This window comes from Salvelinus fontinalis, unplaced genomic scaffold, assembly GCF_029448725.1.
Source record: "Salvelinus fontinalis isolate EN_2023a unplaced genomic scaffold, ASM2944872v1 scaffold_0178, whole genome shotgun sequence".
In the NCBI taxonomy this organism is placed as follows: Eukaryota; Metazoa; Chordata; class Actinopteri; order Salmoniformes; family Salmonidae; genus Salvelinus; species Salvelinus fontinalis.
This window is the reverse complement of record NW_026600387.1, coordinates 138,772-161,259: the sequence shown is the minus strand read 5'-3', so window position 1 is coordinate 161,259 and position 22,488 is coordinate 138,772. Positions and strand designations below refer to the sequence as shown.

Here is a 22,488-nt window from a genome sequence, read left to right as displayed (position 1 = left end):
CTCTCCAGACTGACCACAGCTTTTATGGCCTGTGTTGGTCAGTCCTTACACACCTACACACATCTGTATTGTTTGTGTGTGTGTGTGTAACAAAACAATATTCATCTTCAAACAATATGCTAACAGGCTATAGTGCATAAACATAAATCCTAACAAAATGTAGAACTTCAAATTAAGCCAATCGTATGCACTCATGACTTGAGTGATTTAAAGTAAACCAACGTTTTGGAAATACAAAACGCCATCTAACCAAATATCAAAGAATGTTATCTTAGTTAGCTATATGCAGTTATCAGTTATATTAGCCAGTCAGCCAACGTTAGCTAAATGTAGTTATCTTAGCCAGCCAGCTAACGTTAGCTATATGCAGTTATCTTAGCCAGCCAGCTAACATGAGCTATATGCAGTTATCTTAGCCGGCCAGCTAACATGAGCTATAAGCAGTTATCTTAGCCTGCCAGCTAACGTTAGCTATATGCAGTTATCTTAGCCGGCCAGCTAACGTTAGCTATATGCAGTAATCTTAGCTGGCCAGCTAACGTTAGCTATTTAGCCAACTAGCTATTAGCCTAACCAGGGTAGCCAATCAGCACGGTTATGGTCAGCGAGCTGGAGCCGGTTGATTTCAAGCAGGTTGATTTCCTCTGTCATTTTGAGCCCACGGCAAGAAGGCACCAGAGCCCACCGTGCTAACGGGTTCCCACTAGATAACACAACCACACAGTTAATGAAAAGCATGAGGTGACGCTTGAGCTAGATATCAACCTATCGAGCTAGTGACCTTCATGGTCTCTCAAGTCAGTGAGTCAACACAGGAAGGAGCAATGGATGGATAGTTCATTTATTTCCAAAGCTGCAATGATGGGACACACACAGTCTGGATGAATGATCAGTAGTGACGGGATATAAATAGCACTCCCACAGCAATTCTACATAAATCTGCCCTATAATATACTAACAAAAAAACAATTGAAATGTCTATCAAAGTCATTGTGATCGTATAGTGGATTTAACAATTCCTACTAATTCCTAATTTATAAATGAATCAATTGTTTCCATGTGTCTCATATTCACTACATCAGAATAAACTGTAATCCATTTTAGTATAAAAATATATCAAATTAACCTGGAAAATGACCCAATGTCCCCCTCTACAGGCGAGGAAGTATAATACACCTAAACTAACAAAACCGGGCTAATAAACTGTCTGGTGTTCATGAATTTATAAAATATATACTTTATACATTTGTCATAAATGACCTGCATTGATGAGACACACAGTGTGGATGAATGATCAGTAGTCGACAGGGTAAAAATAGCACTCCTAAAGATGATGCATTTTCCAGTTAGATACCAAATTGAAAGATCGAACTTTAGCATAAAACCCACATTGAAACTGAGATTTGGCAAATAACATATAAAGAGAGGCTTATTTGACACCAAACCAACAACAGTAGTTACTAAAACATAAATGGCTAATGTATGATTTAAAAGGTGGATTTTATGATGTAATGTCAACTTTATATATTTCTATCCCGGGACTATTCCATTTTGAACTCACCCACAGCAATTCTCCATAAATCTGCTGAGGATTACCCAGAATCCCGAAATAAATTAATACATATGTGATAATTCAAAAACACAACTGGTTGTGCTTATAGGGAACCAGATCGTGAACACAACTAAGTTACTAAGTCTTTAACCACACTGTATTGTTACACTGGTGAGTAAAAACTCATGCTTCCTACACGAACTTTTTGTCTGAACATTATAATATATATTTTACGTCACACTAGCGTCATTGTCTTAAAGTCGCACATCTCCATCGCAGTCAGAGGTTCAGACTGAGCGTTACCCACTCCAGTCAGCTGATGGCGGTGTGCGATTTTAAGGCAATGCTGTTAGTGTGACGTATAATCTAGTGGACGGAACGCAATGCTGTTAGTGTGACGTAAAATCTAGTGGACGGAACGCTTCTTTCAGCAGCAGCAACAGTTAGTCCGCCACCTCGGTAGCTTGCTAGCCAAAATAGCCGAACCAATAAAGCTCTTTAGACGCTTTAGTGTATATTAGCCACTGTATTTTAAACCCTTGTCTGTCGTCTAGTTGGTTAGTTATCCTATTTAATTTCATATTTACGGTGCTGTTGTTATTATTCAGCTAGCGGGCTGGTTAAGTTAGCATTAGCCTAGCTAGCTAACATCTCAGACCATGAGTTCACTAAATTACTCTCTTCCTGCTGAAGAAGAGACGGTCTGTTGGACGGAGAAAGAAGCTCTCATCAAAGAGGAGGAGGAAGAGAAGGATGTTACAATACAAAAACAAGTAGAGGGTGAGGTTGTTACCCTGAAAGAAGAAGAGAAAGACGTTTCAGTGAAAGAAGAGGAAGGCGTTACAGTGAAAGAAGAGGCGTTCAGAGTGAAAGAGGAGGATGGTGTTACAGTAAAAGATGAGGAGGATTCAGTTTTTGAAGTGAAAGCGGAGGATGGGGAGATTACGGTCTCATCGGAAGAGGAGAAGGAAGAAACTGGATATCTGGGCCCGATTTCCCAAACGCAATTTAAGGCATCCAGTGGTTCTAAAGATGAACTTGGCCATAAGATGGTTTTGAGAAACCGGGCCGTGATTACCACTGGTAAGTACTGTCTTAAAAACAGAGGTACAAACTCTGCAGTTGTTGAACTGATGTTTGGTGTTAAAAGGGAAATCTGCAATAGCCATTGATTCTTGGAGAATATAACACATGCCTCATGAGCTTAGTTAAATTGTTGTACCCCATCAGAACACCAAATAAGCTTTTTTTTCTCCAATGTTTAGAAACAATGTAAATCAACACTGTATAGCCTCAACATGGTTAAAACTATAATGTTGATATCATGGATGGTCAGTCCTTGCATCCATAGGTATGTCTATGAATTTGAGAGTAGTTAAATGTCTCCAGGCCCATCATCATCTTATTACCAAAACAGTGGTGGAATGACTGCTTTGTTATTGTTTCAACTTCAGATTGGTTGATTGATGTGTGGCTTTTTTAAAGGGACAACCTAGTATTTAAACAGCAACAAAATGGCTGCCAAGAGACTTGGTTTGGTAAACAGCTGAGGGATGGGGCTGGAGAAATGTAACCACTCTCAAATTCATAGAGAAAGCTATTGTAGCAACCCTAACTCATTACCCAGCGACCTCGTCAAGAAGTTCAGACATCTTGGTGTAACAGTTATAAGGTGTTGGCTTGACAGTCACTGGACCCAGGTTTGAGTCCAGCTCAGGGCTACCCCACGAATTCACTACACTATGAATACAAGGACTGGCCATGCATGATGTCATAATGATAGTTTAACCAGGTTTCTAGGCTATATATTATATTCTAGAATTCCTCCATGATGTCATAATGATAGTTTAACCAGGTTTCTAGGATATATAGTATATTCTAGAATTCATCCATGATGTCATAATGATAGTTTAACCAGGTTTCTAGGATATATAGTATATTCTAGAATTCATCCATGATGTCATAATGATAGTGTAACCAGGTTTCTAGGATATATAGGATATTCTAGTATTCATCCATGATGTCATATTGATAGTTTAACCAGGTTTCTAGGATATATAGTATATTCTAGAATTCATCCATGATGTCATAATGATAGTGTAACCAGGTTTCTAGGATATATAGTATATTCTAGTATTCATCCATGATGTCATATTGATAGTTTAACCAGGTTTCTAGGATATATAGTATATTCTAGAATTCATCCATGATGTCATAATGATAGTGTAACCAGGTTTCTAGGATATATAGTATATTCTAGTATTCATCCATGATGTCATATTGATAGTTTAACCAGGTTTCTAGGATATATAGTATATTCTAGAATTCCTCCATGATGTCATAATGATAGTTTAACCAGGTTTCTAGGATATATAGTATATTCTAGTATTCCTCCATGATGTCATAATGATAGTTTAACCAGGTTTCTAGGCTATATATTATATTCTAGAATTCCTCCATGATGTCATAATGATAGTTTAACCAGGTTTCTAGGATATATAGTATATTCTAGAATTCATCCATGATGTCATAATGATAGTGTAACCAGGTTTCTAGGATATATAGTATATTCTAGAATTCATCCATGATGTCATATTGATAGTTTAACCAGGTTTCTAGGATATATAGTATATTCTAGTATTCATCCATGATGTCATATTGATAGTTTAACCAGGTTTCTAGGCTATATCGTATATTCTAGAATTGCCAGTGAAGATTTCCTGTGAAGGCAAATTATTAGAGCTGTTGATAAGTCATTGTGTAATATTCAGCCAATTTTTTTTCATGCCTTTACATTAAAGGCAAGACATACCTAGATTCAATTACATTCATGAATTGGTTTGAAACCTTTGTTTTAAACCCTTCACAAAGTTGGTGCCTTGACGGATTTGTAAAAAATGGTTTATCATGAAACACTGTTTTTTAAATTTATTTAAGTGTAACCTTTATTTCAGTTAAGTCAGTTAAGAACAAATTCTTATTTACAATGACTGCCTACACCGGACGATGCTGGGCCAATTGTGCGCCGCCCTATGGGACTCCCAATTACGGCCGGTTGTGATACAGTCTGGATTTGATCCAGGGTGTCTGTAGTGGCGCCTCAAGCACTGAGATGCAGTGTCCGCTGCGCCACTCAGGAGCCCCAAAATCATGTTCTAGTGCTGTCCCCAACTAAAATACATCTTGGTCAACCAAGAGTCATCTGTTCTTTCTACCAATCGCCCCATGTGTTTTTATAAAATCAAATATACGTACTGAATTTGTCTGGTGCTTTAAGCATTCTGTTGGATCAAATAATTAAGACACACAAATGACTCGAAGTCATAACTAGAGGGAGCCGGTCGTCAACACAACCCGACCAGAGGGAGCCGGTCGTCAACACAACCCGACCAGAGGGAGCCGGTCGTCAACACAACCCGACCAGAGGGAGCCGGTCGTCAACACAACCCGACCAGAGGGAGCCGGTCGTCAACACAACCCGACCAGAGGGAGCCGGTCGTCAACACAACCCGACCAGAGGGAGCCGGTCGTCAACATAACCCGACCAGGGGGGAGCCGGTCGTCAACATAACCCGACCCGGGGGGAGCCGGTCGTCAACACAACCCGACCAGGGGGGAGCCGGTCGTCAACACAACCCGACCAGAGGGAGCCGGTCGTCAACACAACCCGACCAGAGGGAGCCGGTCGTCAACACAACCCGACCAGAGGGAGCCGGTCGTCAACACAACCCGACCAGAGGGAGCCGGTCGTCAACACAACCCGACCCGAGGGAGCCGGTCGTCAACACAACCCGACCCGAGGGAGCCGGTCGTCAACACAACCCGACCCGAGGGAGCCGGTCGTCAACACAACCCGACCCGAGGGAGCCGGTCGTCAACACAACCCGACCCGAGGGAGCCGGTCGTCAACACAACCCGACCCGAGGGAGCCGGTCGTCAACACAACCCGACCCGAGGGAGCCGGTCGTCAACACAACCCGACCCGAGGGAGCCGGTCGTCAACACAACCCGACCCGAGGGAGCCGGTCGTCAACACAACCCGACCCGAGGGAGCCGGTCGTCAACACAACCCGACCAGAGGGAGCCGGTCGTCAACACAACCCGACCAGAGGGAGCCGGTCGTCAACACAACCCGACCAGAGGGAGCCGGTCGTCAACACAACCCGACCAGAGGGAGCCGGTCGTCAACACAACCCGACCAGAGGGAGCCGGTCGTCAACACAACCCGACCAGAGGGAGCCGGTCGTCAACACAACCCGACCAGAGGGAGCCGGTCGTCAACACAACCCGACCAGAGGGAGCCGGTCGTCAACACAACCCGACCAGAGGGAGCCGGTCGTCAACACAACCCGACCAGAGGGAGCCCCCCTCTGCTGCTGGACTTCGTAAATTCTGCCGTTCTGCTCCTGAAATTTTCAGTAATAGACTACACCAGCAGTCGGCAACCTTTTCCAGTTGGAGTGCCAATGTATCTGACCATTTTTACCAATCTGTGTGCCAGTAATGATTTTCAAATGCACATTTTCATGGAACAGTTTCATTTGAATTATAATAGTATCTCAAAATGATTGTCTGTGATTAATCTACATTCTATCAAAATCTAAATGAAAATTATACAAATCTAAAAGTAACTTTTATTGCCATTGCCAACTATGTAAAGATAGCCTACATAAGGCCAAAAAATAAAAACATGGCATTCTGCAGGTAGAAAATATCCTGATAAAAATAAATATCCTACAAATCACACTGGCTGCACATGGCCTGTCTACAACAAACTTGAAACATTTGTATCAACTATCAACTGGGTCAGGAAACTCAGGGAGCAAGCTTGCAACATTGTATAAAATATTCTAGTCCCCCAGTTTCCTGCTCCAGTGAGTTCTGGACAGTAATCAGGTATTTTATGACATTTCCACTGGATCAGAGCATTACATTTTTCCCTTTTCTCCTGAGTGCTTATCGAAAGGGTGAGAGCTGGAAATATTTTATGAAAATACTTTGAGGAACTATTGTCACTTGCAATTGATTTTGATTAGACTTTGTTTACTTGCTGTTTGGATGTGAAGAAGAATTACTTTGAGAAGCTCCACAACTCATTAGTAATTTATCTGACCATTTTTACCAATCTGTGTGTCAGTAATGATTTTCAAATGCACATTTTCATGGAACGTTTGATTCGTTTAATTTAAATTATAATAGTATTTCAAAATCATTGTCTGTGATTAATCTACATTCTAAATCTAAATGAAAATTGTACAAATCTAAGAGTAACTTTTATTGCCATTGCCACCTATGTAAAACAAAAACAAAAAATGGATGAATTCTAGATGCCAATATTGCCATTGCCAACTATGTAAAGATAGCCGACATAAAGCCAACAAATAAAAACATTGCCTTCTGCAGGTAGAAAATATCCTGATAAAAATAAATATCCTAGAAATCACACTGGCTGCACATGGTCTGTCTACAACAAACTTGAAACATTGTATCAACTATCAACTGGGTCAGGAAACTCTGATAGCATGCTTGCAACATTGTATAAAATATTCTAGGCCCTCAGTTTCCTGCTCCAGTGAGTTCTGGACAGTAATCCGGTATTTTATGACATTTCCACTGGATCAGAGCATTACATTTTTCCCTTTTATGCCGAGTGGTTATCGAAAGGGCGAGAGCAGGAAAGATTTTCCAAAAATACTTTGAGAAACTATTGTCATCTGCAATTGATTTTGATTAGACTTTGTTTACTTGCTGTTTGGATGTGAAGAAAAAATTACTTTGAGAAGCTCCACAACTCATTAGTGGTGCAGCGTTAAGACAATGAGAAATACTATCAGACATCCCCAAATGGGCACATTTATAGGCCTACATTTGTGGGCAGGCCAGGTAGACTAGCCCTACTTCTATATGCGCAATCAGGTGTGCGTCCTTAGTCAACATTGACAGGAGTGTTTCAAACAAAAGACAATGAATAAATTGACAACTGATGCATCTTGTAGGGTCAAGTCTGGGTGGTCTGCAGGGGGCTGTTTCATTTAGTATCCGTTTGGGTCGACATCGGGAATGATTGTATTTCCCCGTAGTATGTTGTACCGAAGTTGAATGACTGAAAGGGAGTGTAACTTTGATTATAATTGCACTTCCCTGAAGGAGGGAAATGAGGTACAACGCCTGTTTGTCCCCGCCTTTCCTGGGTCGGTGAAGAGCAGTATTAAATTTAAGGAATAAATCCAAGTCTCACTCTCATCACCTGTGGAAGGCGGGGCTTCCAGCGAGGCGTGGATTTGATACTATGTTGTACCTAATTTCCCTCCTTCAGGGAACATTGGTTATAGTCAATGTTACGCTTGTCATTTGATGAACTTCAACTTAAATACGGGATCTTGCTGTCGGACAGTTTTTTTGTATTCTGAAATGCACTCGAACTATGTATCATTTAGTGTCTCCTTATGTTACGCTGGGAAAACAGATTTCGTGGGCACAGAAATACTAAATCATTTCAGAGTTTGCTAAATCCAATGGTTTTTAACTGAGTCATCTTGTAATCCAAGATGGCGTGTAGCAGTAAGACGTGTTTGTTGTTGTAAATGTTATCTTTTTTTGTATATATTGCAATATATTTCAATCTCTTTTTCCATTTTTTTAATTACATATACCTTCCGGCAACCCGCCTCACCCAATGTGATACGGATCTGCTATTTTTTTTAGACCTTATAGCTAGAACCTCCATCAGAAGCTAATTAGCTACTAGCTATTTAGTCATTGTTAGCCACTGTTAGCGGCCTTTCCCTTTTAGTAGCTCAGACACCAGCCGCTTTTAGCCTGGATAACACCTGCCAGTCTGCACAGCGCGATATCAACCCTGAGCATATCGGACTTTTTTTGTCCACTACATCACCGTATTCCTGCCGTAACCTCTGGACCATTACACCGGATAATCGCAGCTAGCTAGCTGCCAACGAGTGGCCCAGCCCCGAAGCTAGCCTTGAGCCAGGCCCATCTGAGCCAGGCCTGCTCAGTGGACCCTATGATCACTCGGCTACACAGCTGATGCCTCCCAGACTCTTCACTAAAACGACTAGAAGCCTCTACATCACCGGATTCCTGCCGTAAGTTCTGGACCTTTGCACCGGATTGGCTATAGTGGCTGACACCCTTGTCCCGAAGCTAGTACCAGTTAGCCTCGAGCCAGGTGCATCCTCCGGCTAGCAAACCAAATGACTCCAGCAACAATACCTCTTTTGCCAATTGGCCTGAGCCCTTTGTCGACACGGAGCACCGCCGATCCATCACGACTGGTCTGCCGACAAAATTCCATCCGACGTGCCCTCAACCGGCCTTTGCCAGACGTTGGTGACGCCCTTGTCCCGAAGCTAGCACCAGTTAGCCTCGAGCCAGGCGCATCTCCCGGCTAGCGTAGTAATCACTACCTAGCGGCTTCCCTGGTTCATATATTGCTGTTCACTGGACCCTATGATCACTTGGCTACATAGCTGATGCCTGCTGGACTGTTCATTAATCACGGTACTCCATTTTGTTTATTTTGTTTCTGTTGGCCCCAGCCTCGAACTCAGGCCCTGTGTGTAGTTAACTGACCCTCTCTGCCCATTCATCGCCATTTTACCCGTTGTTGTCTTAGCTAGCTCTCCCAATCAACACCTGTGATTGCTTCATGCCTCGCTTTATGTCTCTCTAATGTCAATATGCCTTGTATACTGTTGTTTAGGGTAGTTATCATTGTTTTATTTTACTGCGGAGCCCCTAGTCCCACTCAACATGCCTCAGAGAACTACTTTGTCCCACCTCCCACACTTGCGGTGACCTCACCTAGCATAACTGGTGCCTCCAGAGATGCAACCTCTCTTATCGTCACTCAATGCCTAGGTTTACCTCCACTGTACCCGCACCCTACCATACCCCTGTCTGTACATTATGCCTTGAATCTATCCTACCACGTCCAGAAATCTGCTCCTTTTATTCTCTGTTCCCAACGCACTAGACGACCAGTACTGATAGCCTTTAGCCGTACCCTCATCCTACTCCTCTGTTCCTCGGGTGATGTAGAGGTTAACCTAGGCCCTGTGTGTCCCCAGGCACTCTCATTTGTTGACCTCTGTAACCATAAAAGCTTTGGTTTCATGCATGTTAACATCAGAAGCCTCCTCCCTAAGTTTGTTTTACTCACTGCTTTAGCACACTCCGCCAACTTTAATGTCCTTGCCGTTTCTAAATACTGGCTTAGGAAGGCCACCAAAAATTCTGAAATTTCCATCCCCAACTACAACATTTTCCGTCAAGATAGAACTGTCAAAAAGAGAGTTGCAATCTACTGCAGAGATGGCCTGCAAAGAGTTCTGTCATACTTTCCAGTCCATGCCCAAACAGTTCGAGCTTCTAATTTTAAAAATTAATCTCTCCAGAAATAAGTCTCTCACAGTTGCCGCCTGTTACAGACCCCCCTCAGCTCCCAGCTGTTCCCTGGACACCATATGTGAATTGATTGCCCCCATCTATCTTCAGAGTTCGTCCTGTTAGGTGACCTAAACTGGGATATGCTTAAAACCTCTTGGCAATAGGGGGTGCTATTTGCACTTTGTAATAATTTCGTTCCCAAATTAAACTGCCTCGTACTCAATTCTTGCTCGTACAATATGCATATTATTATTATTATTGGATAGAAAACACTCTCTAGTTTCTAAAACCGTTTGAATTATTTCTCTGAGTGAAACAGAACTCATTCTGCAGCACATTTCCTGTCAGGGAGTGAGATTTCAGAAATCGAGGTCCCTGTTCTGAGGTCAGTTTATAAGTCCCCATGTAAGCCATCGGGCTACATGCACTGCATACGCCTTCCTCTAGATGTCAGTAAGCGGGGAGAATTTGAATGGAGTGGATTGCGCAATCTGGGGCCCTATATAACACCGTGGAACGGAAGAACCGTCCTTTTCAACGGTGCGCCTGGCGCAGCAGGGACATCCAAGTGGCCTCCTGCAAAGCTTTCGTTTTAGCAGTTCTATATCTCCGGTCATGTTTTTATTCGTTATAGTTGTTTTAGACATCATAAGGTAGTTAATTTAAACCGATTTATAGCAGTTTATATCAGTTTATTGCGATTTTCTGGGATTTCTTTGTGACGCGCTATCACCAGTTGGACACCTTACCGGCACATAGCTAACGTTAGCGGCTATTTCGACAGGACAAGAGGACATCTTTCAACCAAAAGACGATTGTTCTGGAGAAAGGACACCTTGCCCAAGATTCTGATGGAAGCTCAGGAAATAGTAAGCAGTCTTTATGCTGTTAATTCGTACTTATGTTGACAAATGTCAAATAATAATTCCGCCATGAATTATGGTGCGGTCTCGCTTTAGCGCACGCTGTATTGTGCAGTAACGTTCATTTTTTAAATCTAACACAGCGGTTGCATTAAGACCTAATTTGTTTTTCATTTGCTGTCCAACCTGTATTTTTTAGTCACGTTTATGATTATTTATTGATTAGAATAGGTGCCTTTCCCAAGATTTCTCCTGACATTTTCTGGGCAGCTTGGCAACTTTTCTCATTGTATAACCACGATTTGTGCCGCTAAATATGCACATTTTCGAACAAACTCTATATGCATTGTGTTATAGGACTGTCATCTGAAGAATTCTGAGAAGGTTAGTGAAAAACTGTATATATTTTGGTGGTTTATACGTTATCGCTATTTTTGGCTTGAATCAAAGCTGTTGTGATGTTTGCTATTGTGGTAAGCTAATATAACGCTATATTGTGTTTTCGCTGTAAAACACTTAAAACATCTGAAATATTGTCCGGATTCACAAGATCTGTGTCTTTCATTTGCTGTACGCTGTGTATTTTTAAGAAATGTTTTATGATGAGTAATTTGGTAATACACATTGCTCTCTGTAGTTATTCTAGTCGATTTGGTGAGAGTTGTGATGGTGGCTGCAATGGTAAACTATGATTTATACCTGAAATATGCACATTTTCCTAACAAAACATATGCTATACAATAAATATGTTATCAGACTGTCATCTGATGAAGTTGTTTCTTGGTTAGTGGCTATTTATATCTTTATTTGGTCGAATTTGTAATAGCTACTGATGGAGTAAAAAACTGGTGGAGTAAAAAAACTGGTGTCTTTTGCTAACGTGGTTAGCTAATAGATTTACATATTGTGTCTTCCATGTAAAATATTTTAAAAATCAGAAATGATGGCTGGATTTACAAGATGTGTATCTTTCATCTGGTGTCTTGGACTTGTGATTTAATGATATTTAGATGCTAGTATTTACTTGTGACGCTATGATAGGCTATGCTAGTCATCTTTTTTACTGATGGGGGTGCTCCCGGATCCGGGTTTGTGTGGAAGTAGAGGTTAACACCCCGGCCGTCCTACAATCCAAGCTAGATGCCCTCAATCTCACACAAATTATCAAAGAACACACCAGATACAGCCCTAAATCCGTAAACATGGGCATCCTCATAGATATTGTCCTGACCAACTTGCCCTCCAAATACACCTCTGCTGTTTTCAATCAGGATCTCAGCGATCATTGCCTGCATCCGTTATGGGTCCGCGGTCAAACGACCACCCCTCATCACTGTCAAACGCTCCCTAAAACACTTCTGCGAGCAGACATTTCTAATCGACCTGGCCCGGGTATCCTGGAAGGATATTGACCTCATCCCGTCAGTAGGGGATGCCTGGTTGTTCATTAAAAGTAATTTCATCACCACCTTAAATAAGCATGCCCCTTTCAAAAAATTTGTAACTAAGAACAGATATGGCCCGTGGTTGACTCCAGACCTGACTGCCCTCGACCAGCACAGAAACATCCTGTGGCGTACTGCACTAACATCGAATAGTCCCCGCAATATGCAACTTTTCAGAGAAGTCAGGAACCAATACACACAGTCAGTTAGGAAAGCAAAGGCTAGCTTTTTCAAACAGAAATTTGCATCCTGTAGCTCTAACTCCAAAACGTTCTGGGGCACTGTAAAGTCCATGGAGAATAAGAGCACCTCATCCCAGCTGCCCACTGCACTGAGGCTAGGAAACTCTGTCACCACCGATAACTCCACGATAATCTAGAATTTCAATAAGCATTTCTCTACGGCTGGCCATGCTTTCCTCCTGGCTACCCCAACCCGGGCCAACAGCGCCGCACCCCCCGCAGCTACTTGCCCAAGCCTCCCCAGCTTCTCCTTCACCCAGTGTCCCACTATAATTGAGAATTTCAATAAGCAAGTTATTTTTAAAAATCTAACACAGCGGTTGCATTAAGAACAAGTGTATATTTCATTTGCTGTACAACATGTATTTTTTAGTAAAGTTTATGATGAGTTCTTTGATTAGATTAGGTGACTGAAAAAATATCACCTGAGAATTTTGTGCATTTTTGCTACGTATTCACAATGTAAAACCACGATTTGTACCTCTAAATATACACATTTTCAAACAAAACATAAATGTATTGTATAACTTGATGGTATAAGACTGTCATCTGATGAAGTTGTCCAAAGGTTAGTGATTGATTTTATATTTATTGCTGTTTTTTGCGAAAGCTACCTTTGCGGTGAATAAATGCGTTTGTGTGTTTGGCTATTGTGGTAAGCTAATATAACTCTATATTGTGTTTTCGCTGTAAAACACTTAAAGAATCGGAAATATTGGCTGGATTCACAAGATGTTTATCTTTCATTTGCTGTACACCTTGTATTTTTCATAAATGTTTTATGATGAGTATTTATGTATTTCACGTTGCTCTCTGTAATTATTCTGGCTGTTTTGGTGCTATTTGTGACGGTAGCTGCAATGTATAACCAAGATTTGCAGCTCTAAATATGCACATTTTCGAACAAAACATAAATGTATTGTGTAACATGATGTTATCTGATGAAGTTTTCAAAGGTTAGTGATTAATTGTATCTCTATTTGTGGCTTTTGTGAAGGCTATGTTGGCGGTGGATAAATAGCGTTGTGTGTTTGGCTATTGTGGTGAGCTAACATAAATATATATTGTGTTTTCGCTGTAAAACATTTTTAAAATCGGACATGTTGGCTGGATTCACAAGATGTTTATCTTTCATTTGCTGTATTGGACTTGTTAATGTGTGGAAGTTAAATATTTCAGAAAGATATTTTTTGAATTTCGCGCTCTGCGAAGGCAGCAGAATGTTGTGGGTTCCGGGGTTAACAAACAGATCACTGACCATTTCGAATCCCACCGTACCTTCTCCGCTGTGCAATCCGGTTTCCGAGCTGGTCACGGGTGCACCTCAGCCACGCTCAAGGTACTAAACGATATCATAATCGCCATCGATAAAAGACAGTACTGTGCAGCCGTCTTCATCGACCTGGCCAAGGCTTTCGACTCTGTCAATCACCGTATTCTTATCGGCAGACTCACCAGCCTTGGTTTCTCAAATGACTGACTCGCCTGGTTCACCAAATAACAAACTAACCAACCTCCAAATGAACTTCAATGCCATACAACACTCCTTCTGTGGCCTCCAACTGATCTTAAAAGCAAGTAAAACTAAATGCATGCTCTTCAACCGATCGCTGCCCTCACCCGCTCACCCGACTAGCATCACTACTCTGGACGGTTCTGACACAACTACAAATACCTAGGTGTCTGACTAGACTGTAAACTCTCCTTCCAGACTCAGGTTAAGCATCTCCAATCCTAAATTGAATCTAGAATTGGCTTCCTATGTCGCAAAAAAAGCCTCCTTCACTCACGCTGCCAAACACCATCGTAAAACGGATCAGCGACGTCATTTACAAAATAGCCTCCAACACTCTACTCAGCGACCTGGATGCAGTCTATAACAGTGCCGTCCGTTTTGTCACTAAAGCCCCATATACCACCCACCACTGTGACCTGTATGCTCTTGTCGGCTGGCCCTCGCTAAATATTCGTCGCCAAACCCATTGTCTCCAGGTCATCTATAAGTCTTTGCTAGGTAAAGCTCCACCTTAACTCAGCTCAGTGGTCACCATAGCAACACCCACCCGTAGCACGCGCTCCAGCAGGTATATCTCACTGGTCATCCCCAAAGCCAACACCTGCTTTGGCCGCCTTTACTTTCAGTTCTCTGCTGCCAATGACTGGAACGAATTGCAAAAATCCCTGAAGTTGGAGACTTATATCTCCCTCACTAACTTTAAGCATCAGCTATCTGAGCAGCTTACCGATCGCTGCAGCTGTACACAGCCCATCTGTAAATAGCCCATCCAACTGCCTACCTCATCCCCATGTTTTTATTACATTTTCTCTCTTTTGCACACCAGTATTTCTACTTGCACAACATCACATCTATCACTCCAGTGTTAATTTGTAATTACTTCACTACTATGGCCTATTTATTGCCTTACCTCCTTACTCCATTTGCACACACTGTATATAGACTTTCTATTGTGTTATTGACTGTACGTTTGTTTATCCCACGTGTAACTCTGTGTTGTTTTGTCACACTGCTTTGATTTATCTTGGCCAGGTTGCAGTTGTATATGAGAACTTGTTCTCAACTGGCCTACCTGGTTAAATAAAGGTTAAATAAAAAAATTAAAAAAATAATAATCGTAACTTTATTGACAACACCGAAATGGATACTGTCATTAACGCGGTTCTTCAATAATTACACATAATTCTTAATACTGTAGCTGTTTAGTTAGTCACATGTTCAACTATCATCAGCTGAATCAGGAAATCATTTTCTGAATGACAGTCACATGATAAACATCACGACATGCAACAACAACCGAAGTACTTCTTCATTCATTACTCTGGTAAAGACAGTTATGCCGTGCTCCACGTTGGATCCAACATCCCTAACAAATTGATGTTTATAATGTTATTGTCTGCTTGATTTACTGTAGGGTCTCGTTAGTCTGTTTGCACACAGAGATACTTAGCTCATAATGTGTAGAGAACTGTTCCTTGATGGATAGGCTATTGTACAACACACAGAGCTATTTTCCTATTTTCTTATTCAGGACATTTAGAATGACATCACATTACAGAGTAGCCTAGTGGGATTATTCACATAATTATCTGGTGATCAGGTTATGAAATGTCATGACAAAGACATTTTAGTTTCCATGTTTCACTTGAAATATTAAATGATTTATAGTCCTAGGTCTGTGTTATGGGTCCTACAGTAGGTCTATGTTATTGTTAGGTGAAGTTATGGGTCCTACAGTAGGTCTATGTTATTGTTAGGTGAAGTTATGGGTCCTACAGTAGGTCTATGTTGTTGTTAGGTGAAGTTATGGGTCCTACAGTAGGTCTATGTTGTTGTTAGGTGAAGTTATGGGTCCTACAGTAGGTCTATGTTATTGTTAGGTGAAGTTATGGGTCCTACAGTAGGTCTATGTTATTGTTATGGGTCCTACAGTAGGTCTATGCTGTTGTTAGGGGAAGTTATGGGCCAATTTGTTAAACACTTAATGTACAAACCCTCAGTTTCAGGCTGATGGCAAAGCCTAAGAACATTTTACTGGTTGAAGTGTTTCAGTATAAAGCAGTTGATTTGTGACAACAACACAAACATATTAAGCAGGAGTTTCAAACGAGCCTTAAAATTATAATCCAATAGTAATGTGAAATGCACTCATAATCAACCTGTAAAATGGAGGCTATTATTGCTGTCAGCCTATGAGAACTCCCCTGAGTTTTCCCCCACGGTGGTGAATTAGTGAATAGACACAGAGCTTAATGTGAGTTTCCTTTAGTAGCACTCCTGATCTTGTGCTGTAATATTCAGAATACATTGTGGAAAACTAAAATCTTTGTTCACCATTTTTGCTCCAGACAGATATACTCCATCCATAACTAGTGGTTTCCTCATTACCAGATATACTACATCCATAACTAGTGGTTTCATCATTACCAGATATACTACATCCATAACTAGTGGTTTCCTCATTACCAGATATACTACATCCTTAACTAGCGGTTTCCTCATTAGCAGATATACTACATCCATAACTAGTGGTTTCCTCATTACCAGATATACTACGTCCATAACTAGTGGTTTCCTCATTACCAGATATACTACATCCATAACTAGTGGTTTCCTCATTACCAGATATACTACATCCATAACTAGTGGTTTCCTCATTACCAGATATACTACATCCATAACTAGTGGTTTCCTCATTACCAGATATACTACATCCATAACTAGTGGTTTCCTCATTACCAGATATACTACATCCATAACTAGTGGTTTCCTCATTACCAGATATACTACATCCATAACTAGTGGTTTCATCATTACCAGATATACTACATCCATAACTAGTGGTTTCCTCATTACCAGATATACTACATCCATAACTAGTGGTTTCCTCATTACCAGATATACTACATCCATAACTAGTGGTTTCCTCATTACCAGATATACTACATCCATAACTAGTGGTTTCCTCATTACCAGATATACTACATCCATAACTAGTGGTTTCCTCATTACCAGATATACTACATCCATAACTAGTGGTGTCCTCATTACCAGATATACTAACTACATCCATAACTAGTGGTTTCCTCATTACCAGATATACTACATCCATAACTAGTGGTTTCCTCATTACCAGATATACTACATCCATAACTAGTGGTTTCCTCATTACCAGATATACTACATCCATAACTAGTGGTTTCCTCATTACCAGATATACTACATCCATAACTAGTGGTTTCCTCATTAGCAGATATACTACATCCATAACTAGTGGTGTCCTCATTACCAGATATACTACATCCATAACTAGTGGTTTCCTCATTACCAGATATACTACATCCATAACTAGTGGTTTCCTCATTACCAGATATACTACATCCATAACTAGTGGTTTCCTCATTACCAGATATACTACATCCATAACTAGTGGTTTCCTCATTAGCAGATATACTACATCCATAACTAGTGGTTTCCTCATTACCAGATATACTACATCCATAACTAGTGGTTTCCTCATTACCAGATATACTACATCCATAACTAGTGGTTTCCTCATTACCAGATATACTACATCCATAACTAGTGGTTTCCTCATAACCAGATATACTACATCCATAACTAGGGGTTTCCTCATTACCAGATATACCACATCTGTAACTAGTGGTTTCCTCATTACCAGATATACTACATCCATAACTAGTGGTTTCCTCATTACCAGATATACCACATCCATAACTAGTGGTTTCCTCATTACCAGATATATTACATCCATAACTAGTGGTTTCCTCATGACCAGATATACTACATCCATAACTAGTGGTTTCCTCATTACCAGATATACTACATCCATAACTAGTGGTTTCCTCATTACCAGATATACTACATCCATAACTAGTGGTTTCCTCATTACCAGATATACTACATCCATAACTGGTGGTTTCCTCATTACCAGATATACTACATCCATAACTAGTGGTTTCCTCATTACCAGATATACTACATCCATAACTAGTGGTTTCCTCATTACCAGATATACTACATCCATAACTAGTGGTTTCCTCATTACCAGATATACTACATCCATAACTAGTGGTTTCCTCATTACCAGATATACTACATCCATAACTAGTGGTTTCCTCATTACCAGATATACTACATCCATAACTAGTGGTTTCCTCATTAGCAGATATACTACATCCATAACTAGTGGTGTCCTCATTACCAGATATACTACATCCATAACTAGTGGTTTCCTCATTACCAGATATACTACATCCATAACTAGTGGTTTCCTCATTACCAGATATACTACATCCATAACTAGCGGTTTCCTCATTACCAGATATACTACATCCATAACTAGCGGTTTCCTCATTACTACTATACTGCTACTCATATACTACTAGTATGGAGGAGTTTCTGCAATCAAATTGACCTCGTGACGCAATTTTAGCAACACAGAAAGGGGCCTGTATTGGAGGTCAAAAGTCGTCTGCCACACTGCTTAGAGGTTCAACAACATTTCTAGCATACAATCTTAGATGTTACTACTAATGTGAAAACAATACAAAATATGACTTGTTGCTCATTTTAAGACAATTGTCAAATCATTTTAACATTCATTACAGACATCAATTGTTGTACAACATCATGGCTATGCTGTTGGCATCACCTTTTACAGTGGATTGTTGGATTGTTGTGGGCCTTTAATCATCTGTCTGACTTTGTTGTTCACACAGGAGAGATACGGGACTATCGTGGATCCTCTGGGGAGCCTCAACAACCTCATGATGCTGTAGAGGCAGAGAAGAGTCTCTCCAGATCAGAACACCTCAAGAAACACCAGCAGAGATCCACAGGGAAGGGAACTCACTGCTGCTCTGACTGTGGGAAGAGATTCACCTCATCAGGCATTACAATTCATCAGAGAACACACACAGGAGAGAAACCCTATAGCTGTGGTCAATGTGGGAAGAGATGTACTACATTTGGCCAGCTGACTCAACACCAGAGAATACACACAGGAGAGAAACCGTATAGCTGTGGTCAATGTGGGAAGAGTTTTGGTGCATCTAGAGATCTGACAGTGCACCAGAGAACACACACAGGAGAGAAACCTTATAGTTGTGGTCAATGTGGGAAGAGTTTTACTACATCTGGCCAGCTGACATTACACCGGAGAACACACACAGGAGAGAAACCTTATAGCTGTGATCAATGTGGGAAGAGTTTTACTACATCTGGCCAGCTGACATTACACCAGAGAACACACACAGGAGAGAAACCTTATAGCTGTGATCAATGTGGGAAGAGTTTTACTACATCTGGCAAGCTGACATTACACCAGAGAACACACACAGGAGAGAAACCCTATAGCTGTGATCAATGTGGGAAGAGTTTTACTACATCTGGCAAGCTGACATTACACCAGAGAATACACACAGGAGAGAAACCGTATAGCTGTGGTCAATGTGGGAAGAGTTTTGGTGCATCGAGAGATCTGACAGTGCACCAGAGAACACACACAGGAGAGAAACCTTATAGTTGTGGTCAATGTGGGGAGAATTTTGGTCAATCTAGCACTCTGACTCTTCACCAGAGAATACACACAGGAGAGAAACCTTATAGCTGTGATCAATGTGGGAAGAGTTTTACTACATCTGGCAAGCTGACTATACACCAGAGAACACACACAGGAGAGAAACCCTATAGCTGTGGTCAATGTGGGAAGAGATGTACTACATTTGGCCAGCTGACTGTACACCAGAGAACACACACAGGAGAGAAACCTTATAGCTGTGATCAATGTGGGAAGAGTTTTACTACATCTGGCCAGCTGACATTACACCAGAGAACACACACAGGAGAGAAAGCTTATAGCTGTGATCAATGTGGGAAGAGTTTTACTACATCTGGCTCTCTGACTGTACACCAGAGAACACACACAGGAGAGAATCCGTATAGCTGTGGTCAATGTGGGAAGAGTTTTGGTCAATCTAGCACTCTGACTCTTCACCAGAGAATACACACAGGAGATAAATCTTATAGCTGTGGTCAATGTGGGAAGAGTTTTGGTCAATCTAGCACTCTGACTCTACACCAGAGAATACACACAGGAGAGAAACCGTATAGCTGTGGTCAATGTGGGAAGAGTTTTGGTGCATCTAGCACTCTGACTCTACACCAGAGAATACACACAGGAGAGAAATCTTATAGCTGTGGTCAATGTGGGAAGAGTTTTGCTCAATCTGGCCACCTGACATTACACCAGAGAACACACACAGGAGAGAAACCTTATAGCTGTGGTCAATGTGGGAAGAGTTTTACTACATCTAGCAATCTGACTGTACACCAGAGAATACACACAGGAGAGAAATCTTATAGCTGTGGTCAATGTGGGAAGAGTTTTAGTCAATCTGGCCATCTGACAGTACACCAGAGAACACACACAGGAGAGAAACCTTATAGCTGTGGTCAATGTGGGAAGAGTTTTACTACATCTAGCAATCTGACTGTACACCAGAGAATACACACAGGAGAGAAATCTTATAGCTGTGGTCAATGTGGGAAGAGTTTTAGTCAATCTGGCCATCTGACAGTACACCAGAGAACACACACAGGAGAGAAACCTTATAGTTGTGGTCAATGTGGGAAGAGTTTTGGTCAATCTAGCACTCTGACTCTACACCAGAGAATACACACAGGAGAGAAACCTTATGTTCAGTGTGACAAAATACATACATGAAGGAGTTATTTTGTGATATCAATGAATTCATGTCACAATGTAGAATGTTTTAACATCGTAGTATGAGTATTTTAAGGAGTTTCTCAATGTAGAACCCTAATTCAATTGATTTCAGCGTGATATGGATATTAGCCTTGGGAAAAATCCAGGCTCTGAATGAAAAGAGTACTATTTATGTGATTTATCAAAAAGTGACTAACACAAAAAGAGCTTTTGTTACACTTACCACGTTGGTGACCCACTTGAATCAAAATGCAACACTTCTAAATGTAGCCAACTGTTTTCTACAGATTGTCCTCTAACCAGGGATGTACACATTATTCCCAGATTCCGTGTGGTTTTTGAGCTGTTAGTTTTAACAGGACGTGCAACCTCATATCCCTTCTGTCACACAATTGATTTCAACATGATATCGCTGAGTGATGACAAATATGTGTTGTGTTCCTTTGTTTAGTGACCCCTACATTTAAATGCATCACTCCAATATGTAGCTGACTGTCTTCTGCAGGTTGTCCTCTAACCAGTGAGGTTAAATATATCTCCCATTTCCATGTGTTTTTTTAGTTGTTCGTTTCAACATCACGTACATCCTGATTTCCCCCCTAATCGATATCAGTAATTTATACATATTACTTTATGTTCTATATTATACATACAATACATATGAACAGACATTTGGTTTTGATATTTCATATTTCCAATTCATGTAACATTTAGTAATCATAATTATTTAAGTAATCAACTGACAATTTTCGGGTATAATTATATTGACGTTGTTGCCCTTCTTTTAGAATATCAGGGTTCATGTTCAGATGTGCCAACCCAAATGTACTAGAGCATGACATTGGGGACTGGGTCTTCCTGTCTTTAAGTTTGGTGTGGGTTGTTCTTTAGTTTTGCTCTTCTTGGGCAGATTTAGTGGGTCTCATTGTGGGTGTCTTTTATGTCCCAGTTGTTGTTACTAGTCAACTTTCAGTGGACACAGAGAGCAAAACTGCAACATTATGTTATAATACTTTTATTGCATCAAATGGTTGTTTTATGCAACAGAATAGAGGGTTCTTAGAACTATTGTGTCTGTGTGTTCTACTGAGGATGGGCCTCTGGGATATAACACTGACAGGAGATTTACAATGTCTTTTGGGTGATTAAAACCAAAAGAAACCGCATTCCAGAGCATGAGTTAATGTTTCTGTTCTATATGGTACCAGGGAGAGATGACCCCAGGGCCAGACCCTGGTCTCTACACAAAGAGTACTGTTTTTACAGCAGATACTGTCTGCTGAGAATTATAAGTCTCTTTCATACAAATCTTAACCTTGTGACCCGTTCTATACATCTGTTTTTCGTTATGTAGATTGAAAGGGGTGTATCTTGGCTATAAAAGACCTTTGTACTTTTGTCTCGTGCCTCTCAATGAATCATCTGGGGGTGATTCGTCAACCAGCCATCATTATCGTAGAGCACTCAATTGATTAACTTTATATGTGTGTATTGTATTGACCTGCTCCCTTATTATAAAGTGAATAAAGGTTTAGTTTAAGAATAATTCTGACTTGTGTGATAAGTTTCTCCACATTTGATATTAAAGAAATTAACCACCACATTTGGTGATGGGGATGTTCACTTGGTGACCGCTTCTGACGACCTGGGTAAATCGTGCACTTGGGATCTCAGGGAAACCACACTTCGGGAACGGAGCAGATGGACCCA

At 41.0% G+C, this 22,488-nt stretch overlaps 2 protein-coding genes across 2 annotated transcripts in view; both read left to right on the top strand.

Moving 5' to 3' along the window:
• The window catches only part of LOC129844134 (zinc finger protein 664-like), a 188,144-nt gene that overhangs the window by 70,716 nt on the left and 94,940 nt on the right, over positions 1 to 22,488 (top strand). The gene's annotated exons all lie outside the window — the stretch shown is intronic.
• LOC129844129 (zinc finger protein ZFP2-like) lies at positions 1,940 to 22,324 on the top strand. The gene is made up of 2 exons (XM_055912536.1): positions 1,940 to 2,635; positions 18,770 to 22,324. The coding sequence occupies exons 1-2, from the start codon at positions 2,212 to 2,214 to the stop codon at positions 20,773 to 20,775; spliced, it is 2,430 nt and encodes an 809-aa protein (XP_055768511.1). The 5' UTR covers positions 1,940 to 2,211; the 3' UTR covers positions 20,776 to 22,324.

What these genes read in the sequence shown, in the direction of transcription:
- LOC129844129 (XM_055912536.1), top strand. Translation starts at nt 2,212, where the DNA reads ATGAGTTCACTAAATTACTCTCTTCCTGCTGAAGAAGAGACGGTCTGT. An exon ending in CCGGGCCGTGATTACCACTG is followed by an intron (nt 2,636 to 18,769) that starts GTAAGTACTGTC and finishes TTGTTCACACAG; the next exon opens with GAGAGATACGGGACTATCGT.